The following is a 27,238-nucleotide window of genomic DNA, read 5'->3' on the forward strand; positions in this document are numbered from 1 at the left end:
CTACCAGTCTGCTATCCCAAGTGATGGGCCATAATAAAGAGCCTACAATAGCTCATTAAGGTCTAGTTGGTATAATCCTCCACCTCCCTGAAGAAATAATTAGCCATCTTTGAAGCTGAGTAATGTGTGTAGAGTTGATGCGTATACCATCCACGCTCATATATATTACAGTTATTGTTGTGGTCGTGACTAAAGATCTTTATTAAACAAAGCCAAACAAATGACCCTGCTTTTGAAATTGTTCAGAGACTGAAAACTTTTGTTGTGCTCACTCACATGTCAGTAATTGATTGGGAAGCGCTAAGTGAAGGAAACTGTTTGTTCTAATGAGGGCACATAGGGTAAATCCAGCTGAACGCTCTGGTTATTGGTTGATATCATCTTTAAAGATTTAGTTTAGTGGGAAAAAAAAAAAGGTCTAATGTTCAAACACATTTTTCTACAACTGATCCCATCTCTTGCCCTAACATTGAGCGATCGATCCAAATCTGTGTGATTGTGTAAACATTGAGACATCAAGATGTGTTGTGTATTAGCGGTTGGGCTGCCAGGAACCTATTTTTATCCTACCTGTTCTTCTTTCTTCTTCTTCCAAGGAAATAATTCTTCCAATGCCAAAAAAATAAAAAATCACCAAATGGTCCAGTCCCATTCCAGATGGCGTCAGCTGCAAAAACAGGCCCATAGTCGCAACAGCAAGCCTCTAACATTAATTATCTCATAACTGAGTTCTTCTTTTATACCATTTTAAATTGTGGTCTGTAAAAATGACATTTTTAACAATTTTATTTCATTTTTAAATTGGCTTTATAAATAAAATCCAGTAAATCATTGATAACGAAATATTCATGCTGTCTAGATGCAACTTGTGTATTTTTTATTTTTTTTTATTTTTTATTAATAACTACATGTTTGACAGCCACTTGAAATCTGCCTTAAACAGCTGCTGTCTTGTTTTGCCATAAATTGCCTGGCCCTGACCATTGCTGTGCAGCAGCTATTATTAGTTGGAATTTTTCGTTATTTTCTCTCCTCTTTTAAAAATGATTTCATATCTGCTTTTTACAGCAGACTAAAGTTGAACCCATTACATATTCGCTCATATCTAGATTATTTAGATCACATGTTTCAAACTCAATGCCCGGGGGCCAAATTCGGCCATTCAGAGCATCCAATTCGGCCCACAGAACAAAGTAAAAATGATGGAGGAAAAATATCAATTATGATCAACTTGTAGATATTTCAAATTCACCAATTTAATGATTTAATTTTTCCTTTGTTTATATTGTAATTTGTGGAAACAACTGAATTTTTTTCACAAATCTTGCAATTTCCTAAACATTTCCACAAAATTCTTCTAAATTACACAAAAAATTGGTAACAAAATCAAAAAATGTTGAAGTGATTTTAAACCGATATTTAAAACTAGGGAACAATGATGTTAAAATCATTGTTTTTTCCCTTACCTAAAATCTGTGGCCCACTTGAGATCCAACTGGTGTGTATTTGGCCCCTGAACTAAAAGGAGTTTGACACCCCCGGTTTATATTATTCATATTGTTGAATTTTTTTCTGCTTTTCTCCCCCAGGTTTCATCTACACATGCGGGGGTACACTGAAAGGTCGTAATGGCAGTATAGAGTCCCCTGGCTTTCCCTACGGCTACCCCAATGGAGCAAACTGCACCTGGGTCATAGTGGGAGAAGAAGGAAGTCGAATCCAGCTCATCTTCTTGTCGTTCGCCATAGAAGAAGAGTACGACTTTCTGTCATTGTATGATGGACACCCCCACCCGGCTAACTTCAGGACCCGGTAAGATGTTTTTTTTTTAAAAAAAAAAACCTGTAAAAATACTAAAAAAAATGTTAGAAGGAAAACTACATTCATATGGGGAGCCGATTGTAAAAACTTGGTCACTTTTTCATAGCTGATATTTTTAAATTTGAGTTCAATTCCCTCAGATTTAGCACATTTTTCTTTCATTTGAGACAGAAATGCATTTCAAAACAACACATTCTATATCATTGTTAAAAATGTATACACATGAAATCTAAATGTTAAATGTAAATTGAATTGTTAAATGCAAATGGAAATTGAATTGTTAAATGCAAATGTAAATTGAAATGTTAAATGCAAATGTAAATCTAAATGTTACATATATATCAAAATGTTAAATGTAAATGAAAGGTGTCAGGTGTTGCTGACCTGCCTACTTTGCATAATATCTAAACACTGAGCTTTACACTTGGTGACTGATTTAACATTTAGATTTAGATATAACATTTATATTTACATTTAACATTTAGATTTAACATTTTTAACAATGATATATATATAACATGCTTTTTTACATGAATTTGTCTGAAATGAAAGAAAAATAAGCTAAATGTGAGGAAAGTGAGCTAAATGTTCAAAATATGTCAGCTATGAAACAGTGACCGAGTTTTTGAATTTGCCACCCTATACATTCAATATACCATTTTAAGGTTTTCTCACCGCTGCTTACCCTATCATTTATGTATACAAACACAAACTTTCTAATCGCTTACACTGAAATATAACCCATTCAATAAGATACAATGGAGGGATGATTCATCTACGGTAATATCTGAAAAAGCAAACAAAAAGCAAGCAAGAAAATAAAAGGCTCACTTTAATCTGGTCTGTGCAGTATACAAATCAGTCACATCGATCATGGAAAAGCAGCATTGGCTTGATTGTTTCAAACAATCTTACTGCAGCAGAACAAATGACCTTGTGTAGCAACAGGGTGTTGTCCTGCTGGAGAGCACAAATTGCTAAGCCTCTATTAATACCAGTGTGGTTTCCCTTTAGTTATTGAATTTCTGCATTGAGCCCCTCATGGAAGAAGCACAAAACTGAGAAAGAAGCTATTAAACCTCATGCCCTTCAGATGATTTAATTATTATTGCTGAGTCTAATGATGTCTCTCTGTGACAATGTTCACATTTGACCCCCCGCAATTAAACGTTTATTAAGTCTCCCAATTTGCAATTTGCTTTGAAAAACAAGTACACCTGTGTGAAGGTCTGTGACTCAACATTTGGTTGATTTTTGTCTTAAAAGAGATTTCGACACAACTTTGTCTGCACTAGAATTTCTTTGTCAACTCTTGCTTAGTCCTCAGCTCAGGGTCAGCTCACTTTATACTGAAACTTTTTTATTTGTAATATTCACAACATGGCAGAATCTATTAAACTGCTGAATATAAAGAACTATATTGATTTTTCAGTCAATACAAATAACTAAAGTTTTCTAAGATGACCGAAGAAACTATGGGAGACATTTATTTTTCAGATCAGAAACTTCAAGCTTGTTATATACAGTACTAGTTCCGTGAAAAGCAGTTTGTGTCACGGTGAGAATTAAAGGTTGGATTGATGGTTATGTTTGCTCATATTATGTATCGTAATATGCAACTAAGTGATCATTCTCAGATCTTTTATTTACATTTGGAATTCATAAACACTTATCTGTAAATTGTAAGTCACAAATATTCTATAAAAGACCAAAGTAAGTATATTAATGACAGATCTCCTGCATTTCTTTGCACTTTTTACATCCTTGAAAATTATGTTAAAGAACCCGGTAAAAAAATAAACACAGAAATGCAGTTTTTCATCAAACGCAAATCTATATAACACATCTCTTTGACTGATTCTCCACAGGGTATCTCCGAATATTCCATATTTCATAGGAGATGTACAATTCATTTTTCTTTAAACTATTAAAAGCTTTGATTTTCTCAACTTTGTTTTTTTTAAACAAGAAAAAACAAGGGAACAAATGGGACCTTTGCTGGAGAATGTTGGCTTTAATGACAATGTCCTATAGATTTCTAACCGGCCGAGTTGGTTTCAATAAACTAATTGATTACTCGTCAGTGCGTTATATAATCATACAAGATGCATCATTGAAATACATGAGTGGGGAATGGCTGAAAAATGTTTGTTTTTCATGTTACAGTTGAGTGAATATGATTATTTACAGCTCAATAAACTATTTAGGACAAAAAGATGGTGTACACTTTTGTTTTACTTGATCTCAACAGTTTCTACCCTGAAGACTAGATTTTCAGCTCTCATTGGACTTCTATGTTACAACAGAGTGTCCCTGTTTATAATGGGTACGGCAAAGGCTATAATGAAGAGTGGCAGATGAAAATCTAGTTTGCTTCAGCTGAGGAAAGAAAGGATTGGGTCACTTTGAGATGAAATGAGTGAACTTGATTTGTAGTGGCTTGGTGAAAAGCAATTGCCTTCATCAGGGAATGAACAACGTTCCATTGGTTCAACACGCGTAATCTCAAGTCAGCCAGATGCCGTTATCAACCTTTCTTGGACGATATTGAGGTTTATTTTAGCGCACGATTTCCACTACACAGTTAATTAAACAGGGGACCAAAACAAAGCAACACATATCCATAGTGACTTATGCTTCGTCTGTTAGATTAGGAATTTAAGCTTATATAAAATACCATGCAGGATAACAAACTACTGTATATTTAGTGCACAAGTAACAGCCACAACTTTGTGACTTCTATTGTATCAGTTGCAATGTAGCGAAATATTAAATTTGTCCTATTTCTCCCCAAACTTCCAAAAACTATTCTTTTTTATGCCTGTGTTGTAAATCCAGCAGTGGGATATTCGCAGAAACTTCTATGTTTCTGATGTTAAAAGAAAAGAGGACATTTCAGGCTTGGGATACATTCTTTCGTGGTTTCTGATTCTGTTTTGATGTTCAGAAATCCACTGTTGCAACTTTTGATGGCAGAAACTTATCATCATTCTTCTTCCCCTTCTATAAATGGCTGCAATGCAGCAGATCTCATGGGGTTTGATTTAATCCCATTGTAGATCAGTGAGCCTTGGCCACCCGTGACCCTGTTGCCAGTTCACTTTCTTCCTCTCCCTGGGCTGATTTGGTAACATACTGATCACTGACCAGGAACCCCCAACAAGAAAGCCATTAGAAATTTAGCAATGACGTTTTTTTTTTTGTTTCACCAATACAAAATACATATTTTGTAAATGAATTTTCCCCAATGGCCCTTGGTTTAGAGGGAAATAAGTAATCTAATGGTTTACATAATGTGCCATGCAAACTACTTACAACCTGTGCACTGCCATAATGGTATGGCTCATTGATGCATATGGACTTGGTTTGTATTTGTTATGCCTCTGGTATAGGGGGCAAGGAAAAAAAATATGCATTAAGCACCCCCTCCCTCGTCCCACTCCCAAATACACAAACACGTCAGATCACTGTAAACCATTTATTAATACCAAAGCAATCCAAAATGATTTCATAAGAACTATGTCTCATGTTATAATAACAACAAAACTGTCATTTCAAGACAAAGAACTAGATGACTACTAAACAAATGATCCTCTTACAAAACTAAAGTTATTATAAATTCACCTTGGTGAGCACAGCTTTACAGATATTTCACAGCATGACACTGGTTTTTTTCTTTTCTTTTTACAAAATGGCTGACTGTTGACAATAAGCTGAGGAGTTGCAGAAGGCGGCGGGGCCAGAGGTTAAGGGAATAGGCTTTTATAGCCGGGCCTGGTGGACTCCACCAATCAGCTTCAGCCAATTTTTGCTCCAATGAAGCTCAGCTCTTAATAATTACGTCACAGTGGGGTGCCAGTCACTCCAGGAGGAACTGTCCTTGTGTCCTTAGGCAAGGCACTTTACCCACATTGCCTTGTATGAATGTGATTGAGTGTTGGTAGTGGTCGGAGGGACCGATGGCGCACTAAGGCAGCCTCACCTCTGTCAGTCTGCCCCAAGGCAGCTGTGGCTACAGTAGTAGCTTACCACCACTGTGTGTGGATTGAAAGAATAATGCAATGTAAAGTGCTTTGAGTGTCTATGAAAAGCGCTATATAAAATCCAATGCATTATTATTATTATTATATCTGCCAATCGGGATCCTCCATCTGTGTGCAGCGAACATTTAAAAAGCACAAACACAACCACAGAATGGGAAGAAAACAATTCAACCTCAAACCAAATCTAAACTTCCATTACCTTCAAATGACCATCATTTCACAACATAATGCAGAGATTTGCGTGTGTGTTTGTTCCTGATGTAGTTTTATAGTCTGCATAGCAATAACGCTGTAACTTTACACACTCTGTCTATATGACTTGCACCACATTCAGGCACATTAGCTGTCAGTATAGCTATAACCTACACAGTTTTAAAACCGTAAAATTAGCCCAAAAAATCTCTAAAATGTCAAACATGACCTCACCTTTAAACATAAGCGTGCACTTATTGGATATTTTCCTTTGAACTTGGTTACAATTACTGCTTTTTTATTACACAGCCAAGGATCACCAAGTATGTGAATAATACAATAATTCATTTTTGTGCGTATTCCCTAATGGTCTGGTTTCATTGGGAAACTTTCAAACTATGCATCAATCAAAAACATCTGTTTCTCCTAGCAGCTTAATATTTTCCAATAAATACAGTTGTTGCCTTATAAAAATATCGGCAGTGATGTTGCCTCACGAATGCCTTGCCATTTGTTATTCCATGAACATCACTTTCAGTCATTCTTTTTATCTGTAGGTAGTTGTTATCAGCAGGTTAAAGCCCTCTTGATTGTTGCATAAGCTGAGGTTGACATCTACCACAGAAAATATCAGTTTCCTAATGCGCTGCCTGATTTTAGCGAAGTTGAAATTACTGATTGTTTCACCCGTTAACTTTCTAATGATGCTGATGGCTCAGACATGATGAATGAAGGTAATCTTTTTTTTTTGTGCAGGCAAAAGTCAGACACCCATAGAAACCTTATTATTCATAAAAGCAATATTATTACAGGGTGTAAGATTGGTCCAATTCATCACATTTATTCTACTCTTAGAATGTAGTCGGGGTCAGCTCTCTCAAAGCAGGTTGAAAAAGTGTCTAATAAATAATTTTTGCTATTTATGTGCGTAAAACAAAAACAAACTACTAATGAATGTGACATTGGAAAGTTTTTAATCGTCTGTTTCTCAAGTCTTTTTGTATTTTTATATATTAAGTGATATCGTAGTTGTATGAGAAAAGGAAGTATCTCACAACCTGTCTTGTGTTTGATTATCAGGTTTAAGTTATACTCATTTCGTGGAAATCTACTTTTTAGGTTTCAGCTTGGTTTTCTATGACTGCTTTTGGGTTAGCTTGAATTGCATTCTTTGTGAAAAGTCCTATACAAGTACAGTTTGATTGATTTGTCTGTCCTTGTGTTCATATCTGTGCTGTTACAGGTTAATGCCATCTCTTCATTACCTTTCCTCACTACTTAAGATGTTCATGAACACAGTGTTGTTGCTGGTAGATTGTCTTCTGTCTATCAAGGATGTTTTACTACTTACCGTTATTGCCTGTGGTTTCCTGTGCATGATATTTTTTTTTGGTACTTTGATTTTCACCTTTTTCATGACACTCTTAATATTTTTATTTTGAGTTTGTACTTATTGTAGTTTATGTTGCACTTTGTTTAACTTAATCTTTTAGGTTTGAGTTTTTCATTGAGCTCTACTCGTGCTTCCCATCTCTCCATACTATTGGGTTTTCCTCCACGTCTCACATACAACAACCTGATTAAGTTAACAATGTAAATACTTTTGTTGGATTAGCAACACTGCTTCCCTTACTAATGCATGTTAAGGATTAACTACAGCACCAAAACTCTTAAAAGGACAAGGATGTAGAGCTGTAATTAGGCTTCAAAAGTTAGATCGACACAGCTCGGGCCCGAATGAAGACGATTTTTTTCTCAGCCTTAACTTGCTAGAGCCTGACGTTATTCAAATTGTGGGCAGTGGTGGCCAAATGGTTAAGGAAGCGAGCCGGAAGGTTGGCGGTTCAAATCCATTGTGGGCCATCATTGAGGAACCAGGAGCAAGTCCCTTAACCCTAACAGCTTGCAGGACTCTTGAAAAAAAGATTCTTAATCTAGAATGAGAATAAATTACATAGATACATGCTTTCAAAGCACAAATGTTTTTATTTGTCTCATATTTGATCTAACTTTAAGTAAAACCTGAACGCAATACACTGCAAATATGCACACATCAAATAAATGACAAGCAGAATCAAAGTCCTTTGATCTTTAGTAAATGTGATTTTCACTACAGCTTGGCGTTGCAGGAGAACAGATGTCTCAGCTCTGATGGCAACATGCCATTCCTTTATCATCTTTGGTCTTTGTTGTTGTTTTTTTGAAGGGCCCTGTACTAACTGTGCATTGGTCCTGTGTGGGGCTGCAGTCTGATGGTTGGGGACCCATGTAAGGTTTGATCAGAGTATACTAGCTGTTTACCCTTCATGTTTTATTCTGTAGCTCCAGGCTGAAGCTGACTCTAGCTTTAGGGTTTTCCCTCAGCTGCATTTGAAAAACACATTGCATTATTGTGCTGTTGCCTCAAATGAGTGAATTTTTTTTTCCAATGCTGCAGTGAAGTACTAATCTGTCACTGTAATGACTCTTACTAAACATGCTCCTTCGTTTGCTTGGGAGAAGCATCGCTCCACCTACAGACTGCACACACTGGTCAAGATAAGGCGCACAACAGTCTGATAAAGAATGCACACGCTACTATAACACAGCAAAGAGGAAAGGGAGGAGTGCGGAGTGGACTTTTATTGCTCCTTGCACAGGATTAGCTCTTAGAGATAGTTTGTTTGTGACACGTCGCTACACAAATGCACTGGCACACTGGTTAAACCGCAACAAGCATTCACGGACCACTTATTTAATCAAAGGCTGCAGGGTTAGTTGCAGAAACGCAATCAACTTACACTGTCTCTCTGTTAAATGTGACCAATGAAATAAGTACCCCAGAATTACAATATTGTGCGTTGATATATGCATTTTTGGGTAACGCTGTCATTATTATGACATGACACCTGTAATTAGCATGAATTAAGTCTCATTATGTGTTGTTCATTACCCTAACTAACCCTAGCCTTACCTAACCCCTAAACCTAACTCCTAACCCTACCCAACTCTACTTAACCCTAACCGCTTACCATAACCGCTAATGCTAACCCTAATCCTAAGGGTTAAGGCGTAAAGACGTCCTGTTGCCCGTGTCTCACCTCTAGTTCCCTAACTCTTAACGCCTAACCCTACCTAACTCTACTTAACCCCAACCGCTAACCCTAATCTTAAGGGTAAACCTTACCCTAAAAATGCCAACATAGCTCCAAAAGTGTCATAATTTAGCGAACGACACTTAATGACAGCCTTCATGACACCCTATTCAAGCTAATGAGGAAAATGAGGAAAAATAATCTAAATAACCATTCAGGAATTAACACTTTGTTAATGTAATTATGACTAATGATTAGTAGGGAGAGATAAAGAAGAGAAGGGGGGAAAAGAGACAGAAGGGCAAAGTTATGAGGTCAAACCAATATTTTCAAAGCGTATCAAAGCAAAGCATCAATTTGTCCTTGCGTGTGATTAGTCAAAATCACACATGCCTTTAAGCCAAAACAGCTTTTAATAAATTGCATTAAAAAAAATACCTCTGGAAAAAGAGACCTACATTTACACTGGATGACTGGTTGGTTCAAAATATGCATTAAGTTGAGTATTAGTCATTATTTACTTCAATTGTATCTTCGGGTGTTGCTAGCAGATGCTCTACTGTGTCACAAGCTGCCATTTGTAATGACTGGCTTCCCGTCAGTTGCTGATGTATTATTGTTGTAAAAGCCTGCTAAGGCATTGGCACAGAAGCTAACCAAGTACGTGATTGGGACAACAAGAGGACTTTAGAGAATTTACCATCTGTTGGAAAATTGATATTAAGTGAGAGCCACAAGAGTGTCTGAGAGTTTTTGGTCACACAGGAACAGATGAAATACAAGTGTTAATGATGGAAACCACAGTAGAGGTTTTCTCTTGGCTGGACTTTTAGAAGTAAAATAAGACATGGTGGTTGGAGCACCTGAAAACATGTCAGATGTTGTTAGATGGTAAAACATTAAAACATTAAAATAATTAAATTAATTAAAATGAATTATGGTTTCTGCAAGAATCCAAAATATATAATCCAATGAGGATGGAGTTTGATAATTGCAACATAAAGTGGGTCAAACTATTTGAAAACTAGCATAATGAGGTTTTTGAAGCGAAGTGAAATAAAAGACTTGAAATGAGCCACTTACTGGAGCACTGCAAAATTTGCTCATAATTAGATGTATAATATCAGGCACCTCCATTTCTGCTCAATACAAAGCCAAGACTTTTCATAGGAAAAAAAAAATAAAAATCACATCCTAAATTTGCTATGCAGCACACAAGCATGCAGGAGATTGGTCTCCTTACTCATTGTGCTAAAATGGTTGGTAGATGGTAATTTTTTTAATTAGCGTTCCAATCACGTGTCTTTTTCTTATATGGGTATGTTTGGCTGATGCAACCATTAGTAAATGAGTCATGTAGAGGTTATCTTATGCTTGAACTTGCAAAAACAAAATGTTTATCTGACCAGTGGTGGCCTACTGGTTAAAGCAGAACTAAGTAACTTGCGCATAGAGTGCCCTCTAAAGGTCCCTTTTGGTTATTACACTGTTGTAAACACCCAGCACCCCCCGCCGCCTGCCCCACCCCACAGCTACATGTGAACCTTTGCTCTCCCAAGACGGTAGGAACCGATCACTGAAAAATTTGTATACAACAGTGACACTAAAGTTGCTTTCACACATATAGTCCCATGTGACCATGTGAACAGTATGGGAAAGAGATACAAGTAAAATAAATGAATGATGTGGGAGTAATACAGAAGGCAGTGTGGAAATGTGTGTGATGTGTTTGTGAGCTGATGAAGCGGTTCTGAAAATGGATGGATATTTTTGTGTGTGTGCTGCCTGATGGAGTGCTGGGTTGCGAGTGTGTGTCCGGGCCTGTTGCGCATTCACACACACTACGACAACAGTGTGTATGATTGCTGCTCAGCAGTTACTACGTGGAGTTGCTCCGTTCCTTGGACAAATATCTTCTCTGCCTTTTTTTTTGCTGGCTCCACCATGATACAAGTGAAGTGAAGATAGTGAAATGAAAGGTGAATTCGTAGACAACCGTGTGCAGCCATGGGGCTGGTCATAATCTAGCATTAGTTTGTATTGGGCTGCCGTAAAGCAGTACGTCTTGCCACCGGGTCAGAGGCAGAAAAGTTGCAAGTGCTGTTTTCTGACCAGAGACAGCAGGGAGGGATGAAAGACCCCCCGATGACCCCATAAACACTTGTATTACCCTCACAGGGAATACAAGAAGGATTTATTAAGGTGAAAAAGTTACTTAGTTCTGCTTTAAAGAAGCACACTTCTAAATGGAGACAATGGGAAAAAAGCTGATTACCTACTCATTTTTATATCTATCACAATCAACTCATATTTATATTTTATATAAATGGTTAGTGCGCTTGGTCTCTTCATCTGTGAGTGTGTGAAATTGGTGCTACTGAGTGGGAACATTTTTAACTTTTTTTCATCAGGGAAGTCTCACAATGATGATTAAAGTGGGACTCAGTGCATCTGGCCAGGTTGTCGAGGGTAATGACCACCCCCTTGGGTTCCTTTTTAAATGGCACTTCCTCACTAGTCTTTCCACAGCCAACCACACCACTTAATCTTCATATCTGTGTATTTGTTTTCTCATTCGGGTTTTACTACTGACTTGTGCAGGTTTTAGGAATGAGGTCTTGGGGTCGTAAGCAGCGTGAAGTACTTTGTGTTGTATGTCCTCCATGAAAAGTGATAGAGAAAATTGTTTTCATTGATTGATTAAATGTAGCTTGGTAAACAATCAGTTGCTGGATCCTTGAGCGAGCAGCAGAACAATAGCTAGATTTACACAAACATCCAAGGAGTAGGACAAATGTATCTTGAAGTCGTCAGAATGGTTGTTTTAATGGAATGAACAAGATTGTAGACACAGAAGTTGTGTACGTTTAAAAGATTAAAAAATCTGTATTTCTAATCGCTGTCGGTTTTCAATATTGTTCAAAAATGGTCCTCTTGGAAGTTTAAAGAGTAAACAAACCCTGAGGTTTGCATTCAGGCTGGAAATTAAAAACACGTCCAGTCTATACTGTAAAATCTCCAACATTAGAAGCCACTATCATGTCACAAACCACCATTCTCAGCCAATAGCAAAATCTGATTGTATTGGTTGCGCTTCAACCCATAGAGGGCAGTCACACCTACATTTTTACAACAAAATATCCCTGACTGAAATACTTTGATCCGAGTTTGACTCTAGATATTTTAGTCAATCAACAAAAAGACTTCATACCAAATAAATTTGTTTTAAGCTTCAGTTAATGAACATAAATGTTTCTCTTCCATAAAAGCTTCCTCAGCTACAAATGCTAATTGTATTTTAACAGATCTCAACACTTCAGCAATTTAAGTCTCTAGGCGTGCTTTTTAATAGTCAATTTACCTAAGTCTAAAAAAGTAGTATACTGCTTATGCAAGATCTTAGGTGGTTTATCATAATATTCAACATAAATCTTTGTGCGGAAAAAAGGAATGCATTTATCATCAATAAGGGATGGATGATAACTAAGCAATCTAAAGTACTGTATGTGACAGAACGTGCACTTTGTCTGTTGTGTTCTGGTTCATTAGGACAAACACTTTGGTTGAACTGTAGAACTTAACATACCATGAGACTGACATTGTGTTATAGCTGTGATGGTGATGATTATAGGCTTTCCAGCTGTGAATGTCTGTGACCTTTCAAATGACTGGTTTTTGAAGATGAAAAATGCATTGCTGTTATGAATTGCATCCTTTGCGCAAGTATGCATTGTAGTGCTTAAATTCTACTTTTTTCAACCTTATTTTTCAAATAAGTAAGTAAACTTTCTTTATTTATAGAGCGCTTTTCACAGGTAACAACCACAAAGTGCTATACATTCCAGTACCATTCCATCTAAAGAAAACATAGAAACAGTCACAAATAACATGGGGGTTGAGAACGGGAGAACAACAATTTGGACATTAATATTATCATTTATGTTACTAATCATTTTTGCATTTTTGTCTGTTACACATATTGTGGTTGGCGCGAATCTCAAGATATATATATATTTTATTCAATATTTTCTTTTGCCCCCCCTTGGCAAGAATCTCAAACTCCGCATATGATCCTTAATCAATTTGAATATCTGATTCACAGTTTTAGCAGACTTTGAGTATCAAGGCCTTTTCTGCCTTGAACCAGTGGGCTTAGGCAGGTTTCCAAGGACAAAGCCTGTGTGCGAACGCGGATTCCCACACTCTGGGTGAGACTCAAAATGACTCACCGTATTTAGAATCCCGATGATCAGATTTTACTTGAGTCAGTAAAAAAGAGCAAAACATCACAGCTTCTTCGTTGTGCCCTGACCCAGTTTGTATCCACAGTTCTGTGTAGCACCAATTTTACACCTGGTTAGGGCACAAGCACAGACACATAGAGACGCGTACAAACAGTCAAAAACCAAAGACCCACAGACTGCACAAATATGCAGGCATGTGACAAGTCATCCACCAACTATAGCCTGGCACAGAAGGAAAGCACACACCAAAGCCCATGGGAAACTGCAGTGTGTGATTGGTGCTAGGATAAACAAATATGGACTTTGATGTTGGGACAATATTCTGGTGCAGACGTGAGTGCACTTTTTGGGGGCAGAATGCGAGAGCTGCACATGTAAATGTAGGTGTGTGAGTGAGTGGTTTCTGTGAGCGTGAACTGAGGTGTGTTTACCCCTTAGGTAGTTGTATTTCATCTCTTCCTGCATCAGTTCTGCCCTGTAGGAGAGAGAGAGGGAGCGAGAAGACAGCATTTCTCATATTATAAAGACAGGAAGGAAGACTAACGGAAGTGTTTTTTTTTTCTCTATGTGGCTGTTTTCTGTTCTGTCTAAAATCTTGTCTGAAGCTAAAACCAGTGTTTATTTAAATTTTGAACAGTTTATACATTGCTAAGATATGAAAACTTTCTTAACTGATTTAAATGAGAAAACCTTTTTAATATGACTTATCCCGTGTCACTGCTTAAAATTTGCCAAATCGCAATAATTCTGATACATTATTGATATACAGTACCTGATATTACTACGCTACGAGTTATTTCTGGCTATTTCAATTGACGATTTCCCTAAAGTATTTCCTAGAAGAAATCTATCCAAACTCACATGGAAAACCTTTGAGACCATAATATTCTGTGCAAGGGAAAAAGCTGGTCCAATGTTTTACTGCTTGGACAATAACCTTCATCTGGTGCTTGAGTATCAGTTAAAGAATGACTTGCTGCTACCCCGGGCATTAGCATAAATTAAATGATTGGAGGTTTCTCATTTTAACTTTCTTTAAATTAAAGTATCTCTTAACCCAAATCAACATTCACTTTCCCTTCCTTAAAACTTCTCTTTCAATCCATTCACTGAATGAACGTAATTCCCTGCTTCAACTCTCGTTTACTTTCACTTTCCAAACTTTCCTTGTCGTCTTCTTTTCCTAAAATTAATTTAAACTTCTCTCTTTTCTTCCAAAACGCTATTAATTTGATGCTGATAGCCAGTGCTGGCCTTTCAATAGACACTGGTTATGAAGATAATCTTTACTGTAGAGGTTCAGTTTTTAAAGAACTACTTCCTTCTGAGCCTCTGCAGCACCTTTTGTCACACTTTAAATACAAATGATGTATCATCTACAGTTCAGTGACGTGCCGTGAGCACTAGGGTTGGGTAGGCAGGGCGTTGCAAATCCAGACCACCAGTGTCAACGCCAATGACAATTTCATATGTTTTTGCTGGAAAGTGTTAATGTAACAAAATCAAGATTGTAAAACACCATTAGAGAAACATAAACAATTATTCAATAGCAGCATCCATACTCTCCCAACAAGATATATCTCATGACACGGCAGCTCATCCGTTGTTTGTGTTGGAAACAGAAACACAGAGAAAATGACAACAACAACCCTTTGGACCACTTCACTGTAAAAAGTACGATCAATTTTCTGACCTTTCCTTTGCTGAAGGTCTGGTAGCTCAGGTGTTGGTCTCCCATCTTTTAAAAGCTGTCGTTTTTCCTCAAAATAAAGTTGTGAAATTTTCTTTATAGTCTCTAACGCTGTCATCCTGCCTGTAGTGTTATCCCGCCCACTAGCTAGTGAACGTAGCAGCGACCACGCTGTATCAATTCACTAATGCACTGTGAATGTACGTATAGCATTTAGCATAGCAGCACGGTTATGTCCAAAGGCTGCGTAGCGATCCTCCTTTTTACGTAAATGGTTTTCATATTGGGGAACTGACTACGCATGCGCAAACCCATCCACACATTGATGATGATGAGGGCCACAGTTAGAGCAACAGTGTGCCTTTGGGAGAGGGTGTGGCTTCCTCTTGCCTTACTAGTACAGCGCAGGAGTGAGAGTAACTTGTGAAGCGTCTCTGCCATACCAGGAAATAGCGGTGTTGAGTCATTCGGGCTATGAAAAGCACAAAATGCTGACACTTTTGAATTTATGTATGAAAGTATACTGTAGGCTATCGGAAAAAAAAAAAAATGATATAATTAAAACAAATAATCAAAATATCACTTCACCCTTGGGTAAGCCCTGCCTACCCTGCCTGTACGTCATTGCTACAGTTGTCATAACTAAAACCTCCACTTTTCCTTTCTCAATGACCTGTTCATTCTAATGAGAAAATAGTTATTTTCCTCACTCATTATGTGCAATCACTCATTCCAATCAGCAAACGTGATTATGCCTGATTATGCGTGAACTCCCCAAATTGCTTTGTCAGGAGTTTTTTTTTTTTTTTTTTTTTTTTTTTTTGATGTAATTATTATAATTAACCAAAGATTATAATCAACGCAAAATTGTGGAAGACAACAAGAATTGATTTTAAGTATGATTAAAAAATGACTTTGCACAATTGAAGTGAGTGGGCTTACAGTATGATTATCATGTCAACTTTATGTTGAAACAATATTGGAAAAAAGTTCAACAGTAGTTTGCACAGCAATCGCACAAGAGCGTTTTTTTGTCGAATGTCTTCAGTGCTGATGTGTTAAGAAGTTACACAAACTTTATAAAACTCAGATCCTTAAAGAAATCAACCCTTAGATTTAAGGCGGGGCTCATGGAGCAGTTAAGACACACCCAGTCACTCAATCTCCACAGCAGGAGTTATAGTGCTTTATCAACGTTAAATAATAAACATGCCTTGATTGTACATGAACTGAAGCTATTCCACGCAAGAGCGGACGGGCGACCCGGATCTTTTTGGTCTAAACTAATCAGGAACCAAGTTGTGCTCAATTAACCCAAAAAAAGTGTTGCCCTTTTTTGAATTGGGAAGATATTTACCCTGTTTTTTTGGTTCAAATATTAACACTCTGCTGGGTGAGGCCTTAGCAATTGTACAATCTATTAAGTAGTTATAAAATGTGAGACAAAATTGGGGTAATTAAAATGTAATCTCCATCTTCAGTATATCATATGTACTCACCCCTCAGCATTTCCAGTAATCCCTTTGGCCCAAATGATAATCCCCTGAAGATGCCGATCAGCCCGCTAGCACATATACGCGCACACACAATTATGGTGCCTTCAGGGCGGTCACCAGGTGTCAAGCAGCTCGGCTCCGTCTATGATCAGCCAGGGAGCCGGCACACACTGCCCCTGGAGCAAGGCATGGAGACACTAGCTGGCAATACGTGCTGATGGAACAGGGGGAAGAAAAGGCAGATCACAGATAAAAGCAAAATTAATCTAGAAAATGGATGATGAGTTGCTGGGTTTAGAAATATCTGCTAATGTTGGTTAATGTTTTGGTAAAACAGGAAGTAAAAACACAAACTACAAAGCTGGAACTAAAAAGTTAATAAAATGGGTGCATAAATGTTTAAGAAGATATTTGAAAACGTAAAACCCAAAAACAAAGACCGTTCTCCTGCTGGTCTAATTCAACTCTGGAAATCCCTCTAAAAATGAAACTTATCTAGTAAAACATCTTGATCGTTCTCTTAATTATTATGTGAAAAGGTACACCACGACCTCGGCAATGGATAACGACGTTCCTTTTCTGTGCTGCATGGATCAACAACAGAAGCTAGTATAATCTACTGACTTTGGTTTACATGCGTTTTTTTATTTATCTTATTGCATTCATGTTATGTTTCTTTCTGTGTGTCGACCATAGGTGTAAAATACGGGGGATGGGGGTTACAACACCACAAATATTCAAACTGGTCTAATTTATCAACATATAACATATATTCCAAAACATTTAGTTAAAAAGGTTGATGTTTGATGTATTTTACAACCATTTAATGACAAAATACATAACGCATTTATATGCCTGGTTATAGTCTTCCTGGTACTATCCATGCACTCGGCGTCTTTTACGGTGTGCTTCTCAGTGGAACAGGTGAAAGCTTTCAGGGCATTGGTTTGATTTTGGGCTTGGATCCTATGGAGATGTGGTCGTCTCCTCTCACTGAGAGCGACGCACACCCCGGAAGTCCTGAACACGGGCGCAAACCTGTTGTTCAGGGACGCGCCGGTACACGGGGAGTGGTCTTTACACCCGGAGGTTGTGGAACAGTCACGGGCCCGTTACGCACTGGCCACAGTGGATCTGTTTTCCTTGAGAGGGAACGCAACAGTGCAGACTGTTTTACTCCCTACGCAGCACGGGTGCTCCTCTTGGCGTAGGCGCACTACCGCACGTTTGGCCGCCCGTACTTCTTTACGCTTTTCCCCCGTTGGCTCCATGGCCAACACTAACCCTAACCTCTGAAGCAGAGCGCAGCTTCAGTGCACTTTGACGTTTAAACACAGATCTATGTTAAAAAAGACACAAAACCTTGTGGTTTGCCATATTCATCAAGAAAAGCTTGATGAGATCAACAAAACAACAATCTGTCAACAATTTGTTTCATTTTCAGACAAACAGATGGAAAACTTTTCTTACATTTGTGTAATTCAGGTTTTTCGTGGTGCATTAAAAAGCATTAAAACTATTTAATGAACTGTGACAATATCAAGGCCTTAATTGTTACTAAAAATTATCAAATTTGATTGAAACTGCCGTTAAATCTGAATTTTTTGGGAAATTATGACATTGCTGAACAACTTTTACTGTATAAGTGAATTGAAAATAATATATTTATGGTCTAAAACATATTCAGCTGCATTTGTGCCAATAAAATATAGTATTTAGGCATTACATTTGACTTTCTTCTACCTGTATCAACCCCGTCATCCTGTGGTTGCAACATGAAATGAAAAGTAAAGAAATTCAGTTTTATTCATTATGCACTGTTGTGACAGAAGTGTGATTGAGTTCAGTAAGATTATTCTACCAACGTTTTTATTTGGATTTTTTTACTTGTTCATGAGGCTAAAATGCACCAGAATGCAGGAAATTGCATGCATTTTGTTAAATTTTTTATGGGGGAGGACCCACAGACCCCCCAGAGGGGATTCATTCTTCCTGATTACTTTATTTGCATTATTTATTATTGGAATTGGCCCCATTCTGTTTGTTGGGTTAAGATTAAACTCCTATTTTGGTTACCTTAACTCTATTTGAGTCAGTTTGCTTTCCGTTGTTTTTATCTGTAGGTTTTTACATGTTTGATTTCTCCTTCTTTGTGCATGTACACAAAAAAAATGCATTTAAAGGACTTTCATTTTTGATTGATTTTTTTATATTAAAATCCTGTCTAACCAATGTGACAAATGTGCTGTACATTGCTTAAAAGTAAGTTTAATTACAACATTGAATATGTGCATTTTAATCACCCATAATATTCAAAGTTTCATTGTGAAACACAAGTTAATCTACCTGGATTACTTTTTTCAATCCATTTCAAACTTCTCAGTCAGTGAACTAAAGAAGATTATTCCTTTTACGACATTTATATTTTGGTTGGAAAGTTCTTCCCTTTTTTTCTCGTTATTTCCCTTCAAAGTAAGCTGGTTAAGTAGTTTAAATGTCATCTTCATTATACAGTCTTCTTACTAGATAATGAGCCCAGTGTCCTAAATCTGACCATTAGGAGCAGATTTCTCCATGTTTCTGTCAGTCTGAGTCATCTACACCAATGTGGAAAATACGTTCGACTTGATTACTGCCTCATAACATTGGTTCAAACATCTGCAATGGATTCGCTCATCTTTTTAGGTGGTGGTGTTGAAAACGACTGCTTTAAAGGTCAAGTAAACTAAGCCCTTTTTGATTTAGCCCAGAAACAAAAAAAAAACAAGTTTAAAACATTTTACAATGAAGTGGGAATCTGGGTGCGCAATAAAAAAAAAAAAATGATCATGTGTTAGGCAGGGTACCTATCGTTGGATGGATATTCCTCTGTGAGTGAATGTAAATGCTAAAACCTGTCCTCCATTATAATAGCTTTGGACTGCTAAAGGTGAGAAAATAAAGCTACATTATTCAAATGAAATTACAATGTATCAGTTATGAGAGACTCTCTTATGAAAGACTGAATTAGACTTTAGAGGTTCAAGGTTAGGGTCACCATTACCTCCTCTGGGCCTAATTTATATGCCCACTCTATGCTGGGAAAGCTGACACTAAATTTAATTACATTTTACAAATGCCTTATTTACATACAAAACCAATCATGTTTATTAGAAAGTATAATTCCGTGCATTTTCGTTTACTTCAACCAGTGATTTTTTTTGAGTGACAATAACTTGACTGGCTTATAAAAAAAAAAAAATAAACAAACATGTTAACAAAAACTATATTAAATGAAATTATATTTTTGTCCACCAATAAAAACAAAACTATACTTGTTTCACGTGGGACAAAATCAAATTTTTTGATGAATCGACCCCATCTTGACTATATCTGTAACGAGATTTAGTCAACTAAAATCTTAGAGTACATCTGAAAATAAATCAAAATTTGCTGTCATTATCAACATGGACTCTATCCATGGGCTGCATTACTGTTAAGTTTTGCTTTCTTTTTACTTTACATGCAGTATATAAAGGGTTACTCTGGTTCTCTTCATTGAAATAACCCAATTATAGGTACAAGTTAAACTAACAACTGTTCAATTTGCATAACTTGTCGTTTGTGGGTGCGCAATTACGTAGTGTAACAAGTTAACAGGTATAGTTCTCATACTTGCAATTCATTCTGACCCCACAGGGAAATCCAGTGAATAGAAAAGGGACAAAAAGGCTTTCACACAGTGAGAGGAAGAACACTGTGTTTCTCTCTGCTCTGTTACTCTGTCCATTATCCTTTAAGGCAGACATAAAAAAATTCAATTAAAAGACTATGTACCGACTGTAACACATGCACACGCTATGCTGATGTATCAATTAATCACTGTCTGTCATTGGACCAATATAGTCAGTAGTTTACATAGTGGTTTAAATAATATTCAAGTTTTAATATTTTGAAATAACAATGTTTTTATTCTACAATTTCTAACTGTTGGTTGCTTTAAAGGGGACCCATCTCCATTTGTTCTAAGAACCTAAAAAACATAGTATTCAAGGATTATTTTCCCAAACTTTCCAGTTTTCCAGAGTTTTAGCCTCTGAAAAGTCAATTTCTGAACAGTTCTGAAATCGGGCCATTTCGAGGCCCACTTATGCATATTCATGAGTGGGATGCTCACTCACTTCATGTCTCGCTCATTTAAAGGGTGATCAGTGATCACCAGAACGATTAATTTTTTTCTATCCACACACTGTTGTTATTGTTTTCAGCCAAAAAAAACTGCAAATTACAGTAAAACACTGAGTGCGTCTCAGCGCTTAGGGTCTCACAGCAACAGCAGCAGTCATTCAAACTCTCACCGGAGTGTTAATCTGCTGAGTCACTTTCTCCTCCTCCTCTGCTCTTTTAACTACAGGAATAGTGAAAATAATATGATAATCATTTGTTTTCTCCAATTACTGCATCACATTATGCCACAAACACATCAGAACAGCGATACAAGGCGAAAGAAGAGAGGAGTACACCTCCGCATGAACATACACTGTAGTGCTTCCACTACAGTGTATGTTCACTGTGGAGGCGCAGCACTGGCAGCAGGAAAGTTCTGTATTTAGTTTTACCAGTAGCCATCACTCCTTCGCTAGCGAGAAAAACAATGGCGGTCTTTCGCAAAAGTTTTCATCGGGTTTGGGGTGGAGTTACCAGGGATTTGACTTGTGATGTCACAAATCTGGAAAATTTGATACGGAGCAATTTTCTCTGTTGTAAGACTTACAAAGACCACAAAAAAAAAACAACTGGATGAATTTATTTCACATTTTGTGTGCCGATGGACATTCGAGTTACCTCATGTGATTAAAAAAAAAAAACTGCAAAAGTGGATTTTTCATAATATGTCCCCGTTAAACTTAGATTTGTTAAAAGTGCTTTTGTGTGGGCTTACATGCATTTGTTAATTATTTATATTTTTATATCTGTATGCAGCTACCTTTTTGAGACATTTTGCTTTTACAGTTAAAATATAAGTTTGTGACTCACTCAGTTGTTACTGTCCTTGATTTTGTGCCAAACATTTTTTCATATTTTGTCAGAATAAATATTACAGCAGTCTAAATCTTTAAAGAGATGCTCAACCCAAATTACAAGGGCAGCTCAACTGAAAGATGACTATACATAAATGTTACTAGTAGGATTGAGAGGTGATTTAGAAGCTGTATATGCAATGAAAAGCACTTTAAAAGTTTGACAAACTGTGATGTAATAATTACTCAAGCAAATGTGCCATTCACGTAACGCCAATTGGTTTTATGAGATAAAAGACAACCAATATTTAGGATTTGGACTTAAATTTCCAAAATGGCAATGCCCACATTTTAAAAAAAAGTGTTATATGTTGCCACCATCATAACAAAAGTAATTTTTTGGGCCGTTTCAAATAAAATATCATAAAAGTAAATGTCTTCATTTTAAACGTTTAAGTTTTTATAATGTATAAGGCAAATCACATAAAAAAAATTAAATCAACCTTATTTGTCACATACACAATCATACAGCGTACAATGTGCAGTGAAATGCATTGTGTGTCACTCCTCTTGGTACTTACACACAGGAACACCGGTATAATAAGAAAATACAGTAAAAACATAAGTATAAGAGTTTAAGTATAATATACATAAGAGAGATGAGGTGTTTGAAGGCTGAAAGTTAATATAGAGGCCTTCAAAGACCTTTCTTACACAAATTGGTAACATAGTTTTATTATTCAACAAATTGGTTGTGTATCACCTTAAGTGTGCAGCCAACCATGAAAACAAAGTATGATTTGTTTCTTCACTAGATAGTGCCTTGTTTGGATAAAAATAAATGCTGCTCCTGGGTATCTTGTTTTTAATCGATATCTTTTGCCGTCTTTGAGATCGTTTTAGAATTGCACAGCACACTTTTATTGCTGGAGTTGAATTGGTTTTTGGTGTTACTATTTGGACCTTACTTGCTTTTTTTTGCTTTTTTTTGCCTGAAGAACCCGCATCTTCTTTGTTTTTGGGACTTAGGTGCAGCTTTAAGAGTAGTGGAGGATTTATCTTTCCTTGGTCTCTATTATATAGTGCATTATATTATGATAGGGTGCCCAGTTTAAAAAAAAAAATATTTGCACGCCATTTTTCAGTTAAAAGGTAATGAACTAAAGGTTGCATTTGGAAAGTAATACGTGTATTTATAGGTGTAAAAAAAAAAAAAAATCAATTGAACACAAACTGTGCACCGGGTGCATAAGTTGTGTGCTTGTGTATGTCTTTCTATCATTATATTTCTTCCCTCACATCCTGCCTCTGCCTCTCCATCCCGTTTCATCCTCCCTTTTGCTCTGTCTCCCTGCATCCATACATCTTTTTAACGACTGTCCCTTAAAGGTCCTGTCAATCCTGACACCCCCACTTTAAAGGCCAGCAGACACATGCAATCTGTCTCTACCTATCTACCAAATACAGGTGTAAGCCTTGCAAGCTAACGCAACATTTTTGCACATTCAAATTTAACTCGTGGCCCTTTTGGATAACATGTATTTATGTGTTTTGTTTGCCCCCTGCTCTATATATGCAAGTAAAGATTAATGGCTACTGATGGGGTAGCCAGCAGCCTAAACAAGCTTTAGCTCTAGGGGGTTGCACTCACAATCTATCTAACTGAAGGAGAGAGAGTAAGACCATGACAGACGGAGGGCTGGGTGTGGGTGCTTGTGCACAACATTTATCATTTAAATCTGGAAACAACTCCTTTTTACACAAAGAAAGGACACGCAAAGAAAAGCAGTATAGTTAAAATCCAATAGGTCTGTTTTTAAGTTTAAAGACACCCAAAAAACAAACACATATTTCCTATATTTTATTCACTCTTTTCTAATCAGCCTTGCACTTCACAGGGCAACAAGCATTGATGAGTTATTCTGTTTGCTTTGTAAATATCTGTGATTTTATGAATATAAGAGGATAGACAGCGCTGATAAAATAAAAAAAAATATATATATATACATATATATATATATATATATATATATATATATATATATATATATATATATATATATAAGGTTCTAACAATTTTATCAGATATCTGACTTTTGTTGTATCTTTACCTCATTTTCATCCGAGGGTTATTCTTTCTCCAGGATTCTTGGCATGGTGCAGTGTTGACAAAGTCTGGCTTTAGTTAAAATACAAAAGGCTTATTTTTTATTCTCAAATACAAATACAGCATTCTTCTCCAACCTAGCCATTAATTAGTCCTCTAAGTTTAATTCCAATTCTAATTTTGACTACATCTTGCTTCTCCCGCCAACTTCTGTGTGCTTTTTGCATATATCCTTGATTCGACCACTCCTCTCACTAATTTTTACACTTCTGGATACTTTATGCTGGTAGATGCCTTGTCCTCTTGCCTATATAAAGTAAAGATATATAGATATAAAGAGAGGCCCTGGCTTCTTCTTTGTAAACAAGTGATGGTCATAATTCATATTTTACACAACCTGAGAAATGTGAAAAACAGATGGCGGGGCAGAGAGAATTTACGACACTTTATTAACAGCTTATTTGTTACCTCAGTCAAGGAGGTAATACTGTATTTTCACCAATGTTTCACCGCCGTCAAAAGTACATAACAGATTTTGAGGTTTTAAAGAAGGATAGACCTTGCACTATGGAAGATTCCATTACATTTTAGGGGGGATTGAATCAATAAACTTTCATAAATTGAAAAATCAATTGCACCGTCTCCCATCAATGACAGAATTTCAAAAAAATTGACTGATATGTTGGTCAGTCAACTAGGAACCAACTACTAGGGTTGGTTCCTAGTAGTTTCCTCTTAATTTGATCCGGATTGCACAATTTGTGATTTTTTTTTTTTTTTTTTGTGCCCATACATTTGGACCTACTGTGTGGTTAATAATGGGGATTGTAATGATGGTACCATGATCAGGTTCATTGATCCAGATAACTGCCAATAAATTGGCAAAGAGGATATTTGATGCTTGGTGGAGTGCTCTTACATATTTTTGTATTCATTCATTTCATTTTCTTATTTTTAGTTATCTATTCTATTCAAAAAAATCAATCTAAAATATTTTAAATAAGTATATTTTATCGCACTTTCTTGCTTTATCTACATTTATTGTGAAAAATATCGAGAAATATTTATTTTACATTCCAAGAAGAAGCTACATGTTGGTCCCCAGTACAGATCTTTAGAGTGCATCAGTTCAGTGGGAATATTGGCTTGTTTATTTTTGAATTTCTCGGGCTGACAGGAAGGTTAATCCAATATTCTATACTTCTGGCACTCTTTGAAAGGGGTGCACAGAGAGAACTGCACAACCTCAGAACCTTCTTCCTCTGTAATGGTTCACCATTTAAAAGCTTATCGTCCACAGTCATCGCAGAGAGGGGGATTGGTGCGAGTGGATGTTTGCACTGCAGGAGGCCAATAAGTGTGACAAAGATTGACGTGCACACACAAGACCAAAGTCAAGCTGACATATCTGCACACAGGGACACAATGGTCACTTGAAGGAGTAAAAGTGGAATACTTAGTGGGGGCTAACGGCACATTGCATACACTGGTTTGAGCATGAAACAGGATGCTCAGGCACAGTGTAGCGTACATAAGAAAGGGTATGGGGTTTTTGTATTCCTTGGTTTTAAAGACTTCAAAGGTCATTCAATCAGAAAATGGTATTTTCAAGAAACCATTTGTTACCGTAGCAAACATTATTTGTTATGATATTAAATCATCATGCCCTTTACGAACTCATAGAAAATGCACCCGTTTGCGCTCATTAATTTCCTATTATTCCCACTTGGGTATGTTAGACGTCTTAGTTTACCTTGCCCCCCTCCTCAATCTGTCATATTCTCACTCCACTCAGTCTGTGATGAATGAAGACAGTCAATGATTGGGGTGTAAGGGTGACCTAGGGAGGGGGCTTCTGTGTGTGTTTTGTGCATCCGTTGTCTTGAGTTTACGTGTGTGTACGTGTAAGTGTGTATGTGTGCCTAATTTAATAGATTGCATGGCACCATGGTCAAGGACCGTCAGCAAACATACACACACATAGGCACACACATTGAGTTCAGGTTACGTAGCGGATGACTGATTTACAAGACACACCAGTGACTATTGAGCATATGTACTGTAACCTGAAAAATGACTCACTGTGTGAGAATGCGTGTGGGTGCATCTGTGTGTGTTGTGTTTAAGAGGGTGATGGGGAGTGGGGCGCCCGTATATGTCACTCACAATAGTGTTGTTAATCAATCACTCACTGTAGACCCTGAACTTTGAACACCGGTAACAGAAATAAATCTACAGGGCGTAAAGTAAAAGGTGAGGAAAAGGTGGTTTTTATTCTGGATCAAATAAAGTCTAAAACATGACATTTGTCCCATATTTGAGATAATTAATGTAAACTTTACTTCAATATACCTTTTGGGTAAACTTTGGGGGGGGGTGTCAGTTAAAGATAGTGTAGGCCTCAAAAATTAATACATTAAATAATATTTGCGTGAAAAAAGATGTAAAAGACTGAAATTGCCTTAAAGTTTTTTTGATTTTCACTGTAAACGCGCTTATTTTCACTAGCTGTGTTTCCATTATCCTTGGAAATACGTGAAATCTAAATAGCGCAATAAAAACTGGTAATGAAAACACCTGAATTTTGAAAAAATTTCACGGGAGTTACGAGGCACATGCCCAAGCGCAATATTACCTTCTCCACATTTAGAAATATCGCTTTTATTTTGTGAAAATCTGTAATGGAAACCCAGCAACTGTCTGAAAAGTTTGGTGCATTGCATTGTGGGATGTGGAGTCCTGCAGATGGATGCATAGAAGTCTTTTTACTTCATTTTTACCGTGTTTTCTTGTGTTTGCCCCTAAAAACTAACTAGCCAAAGTCACTTCTCAACACGTTAACGGTTTTGTCACGGATTGAACGTTGCAGCAAAACAATGGCTGATAATTATATTAGGGTTTCCACGAACAAGCCTTAATTCCATCTCATATCAGGTTGATAAAGGATTTAGGGAAAATGCGTAAACTTTTATGCTTTATATTTTAGTCGACTATATCTGTAACAGATTTAGACAACTACAATGTTGATGTCATTTATTTGACAAAAACGAGGAGTAAAATATTCCTGATAACTACATTTTGACTTAAACTAAGGTTAAAGGCTAAAACAATCAACATTTGCTGCCAAAATGATCACTGGCCTAGCGAAGAAACACAATAAGTCACAATAAGAATGAAGTAAAACAACTCCATGCATCCATCTACAGGACGACACATCCCACAATGCAATGTGCAAAACTTTTCTAAAAATGTCAATCAGAGAGTGTTAAAAGTGGAGACCAAAACACATTGTTTCAGTATGGAGTGTTGGATCATGGGAGAGCATTAACTCTGTCCTTTGGTGGTGGTGTTGCTATGGTAATAGGCTATTAGGTCCGATTGTTGTGATAGTGATTCTAGACGGCATTATTGAGCTGGAATGTTGTCATCAGATGTGTTATGATCTCTTATTGCACTAAATGTGTGATTGAATGTTTGGATTGAATCAGATTTTCTTGCGTGAGTACTGTGTGGCCCCACCACAATTTCCACACCAAAATCCCCACTGCAAAGCAAACGTTCAGTCATCAAT

General features: G+C 37.0%; 1 protein-coding gene across 1 annotated transcript in view; it reads left to right on the forward strand.

Annotated features, from left to right (window-relative positions):
* Nucleotides 1-27,238, forward strand: part of csmd3b (CUB and Sushi multiple domains 3b) — a 434,915-nt gene that overhangs the window by 84,560 nt on the left and 323,117 nt on the right. Inside the window, 1 exon segment of the mRNA XM_028460951.1 lies at nucleotides 1,590-1,812. Within this exon segment, the coding sequence (XP_028316752.1) occupies nucleotides 1,590-1,812 (223 nt within the window).

Source organism: Gouania willdenowi, chromosome 11, assembly GCF_900634775.1.
Source record: "Gouania willdenowi chromosome 11, fGouWil2.1, whole genome shotgun sequence".
Taxonomy (NCBI): domain Eukaryota; kingdom Metazoa; phylum Chordata; class Actinopteri; order Blenniiformes; family Gobiesocidae; genus Gouania; species Gouania willdenowi.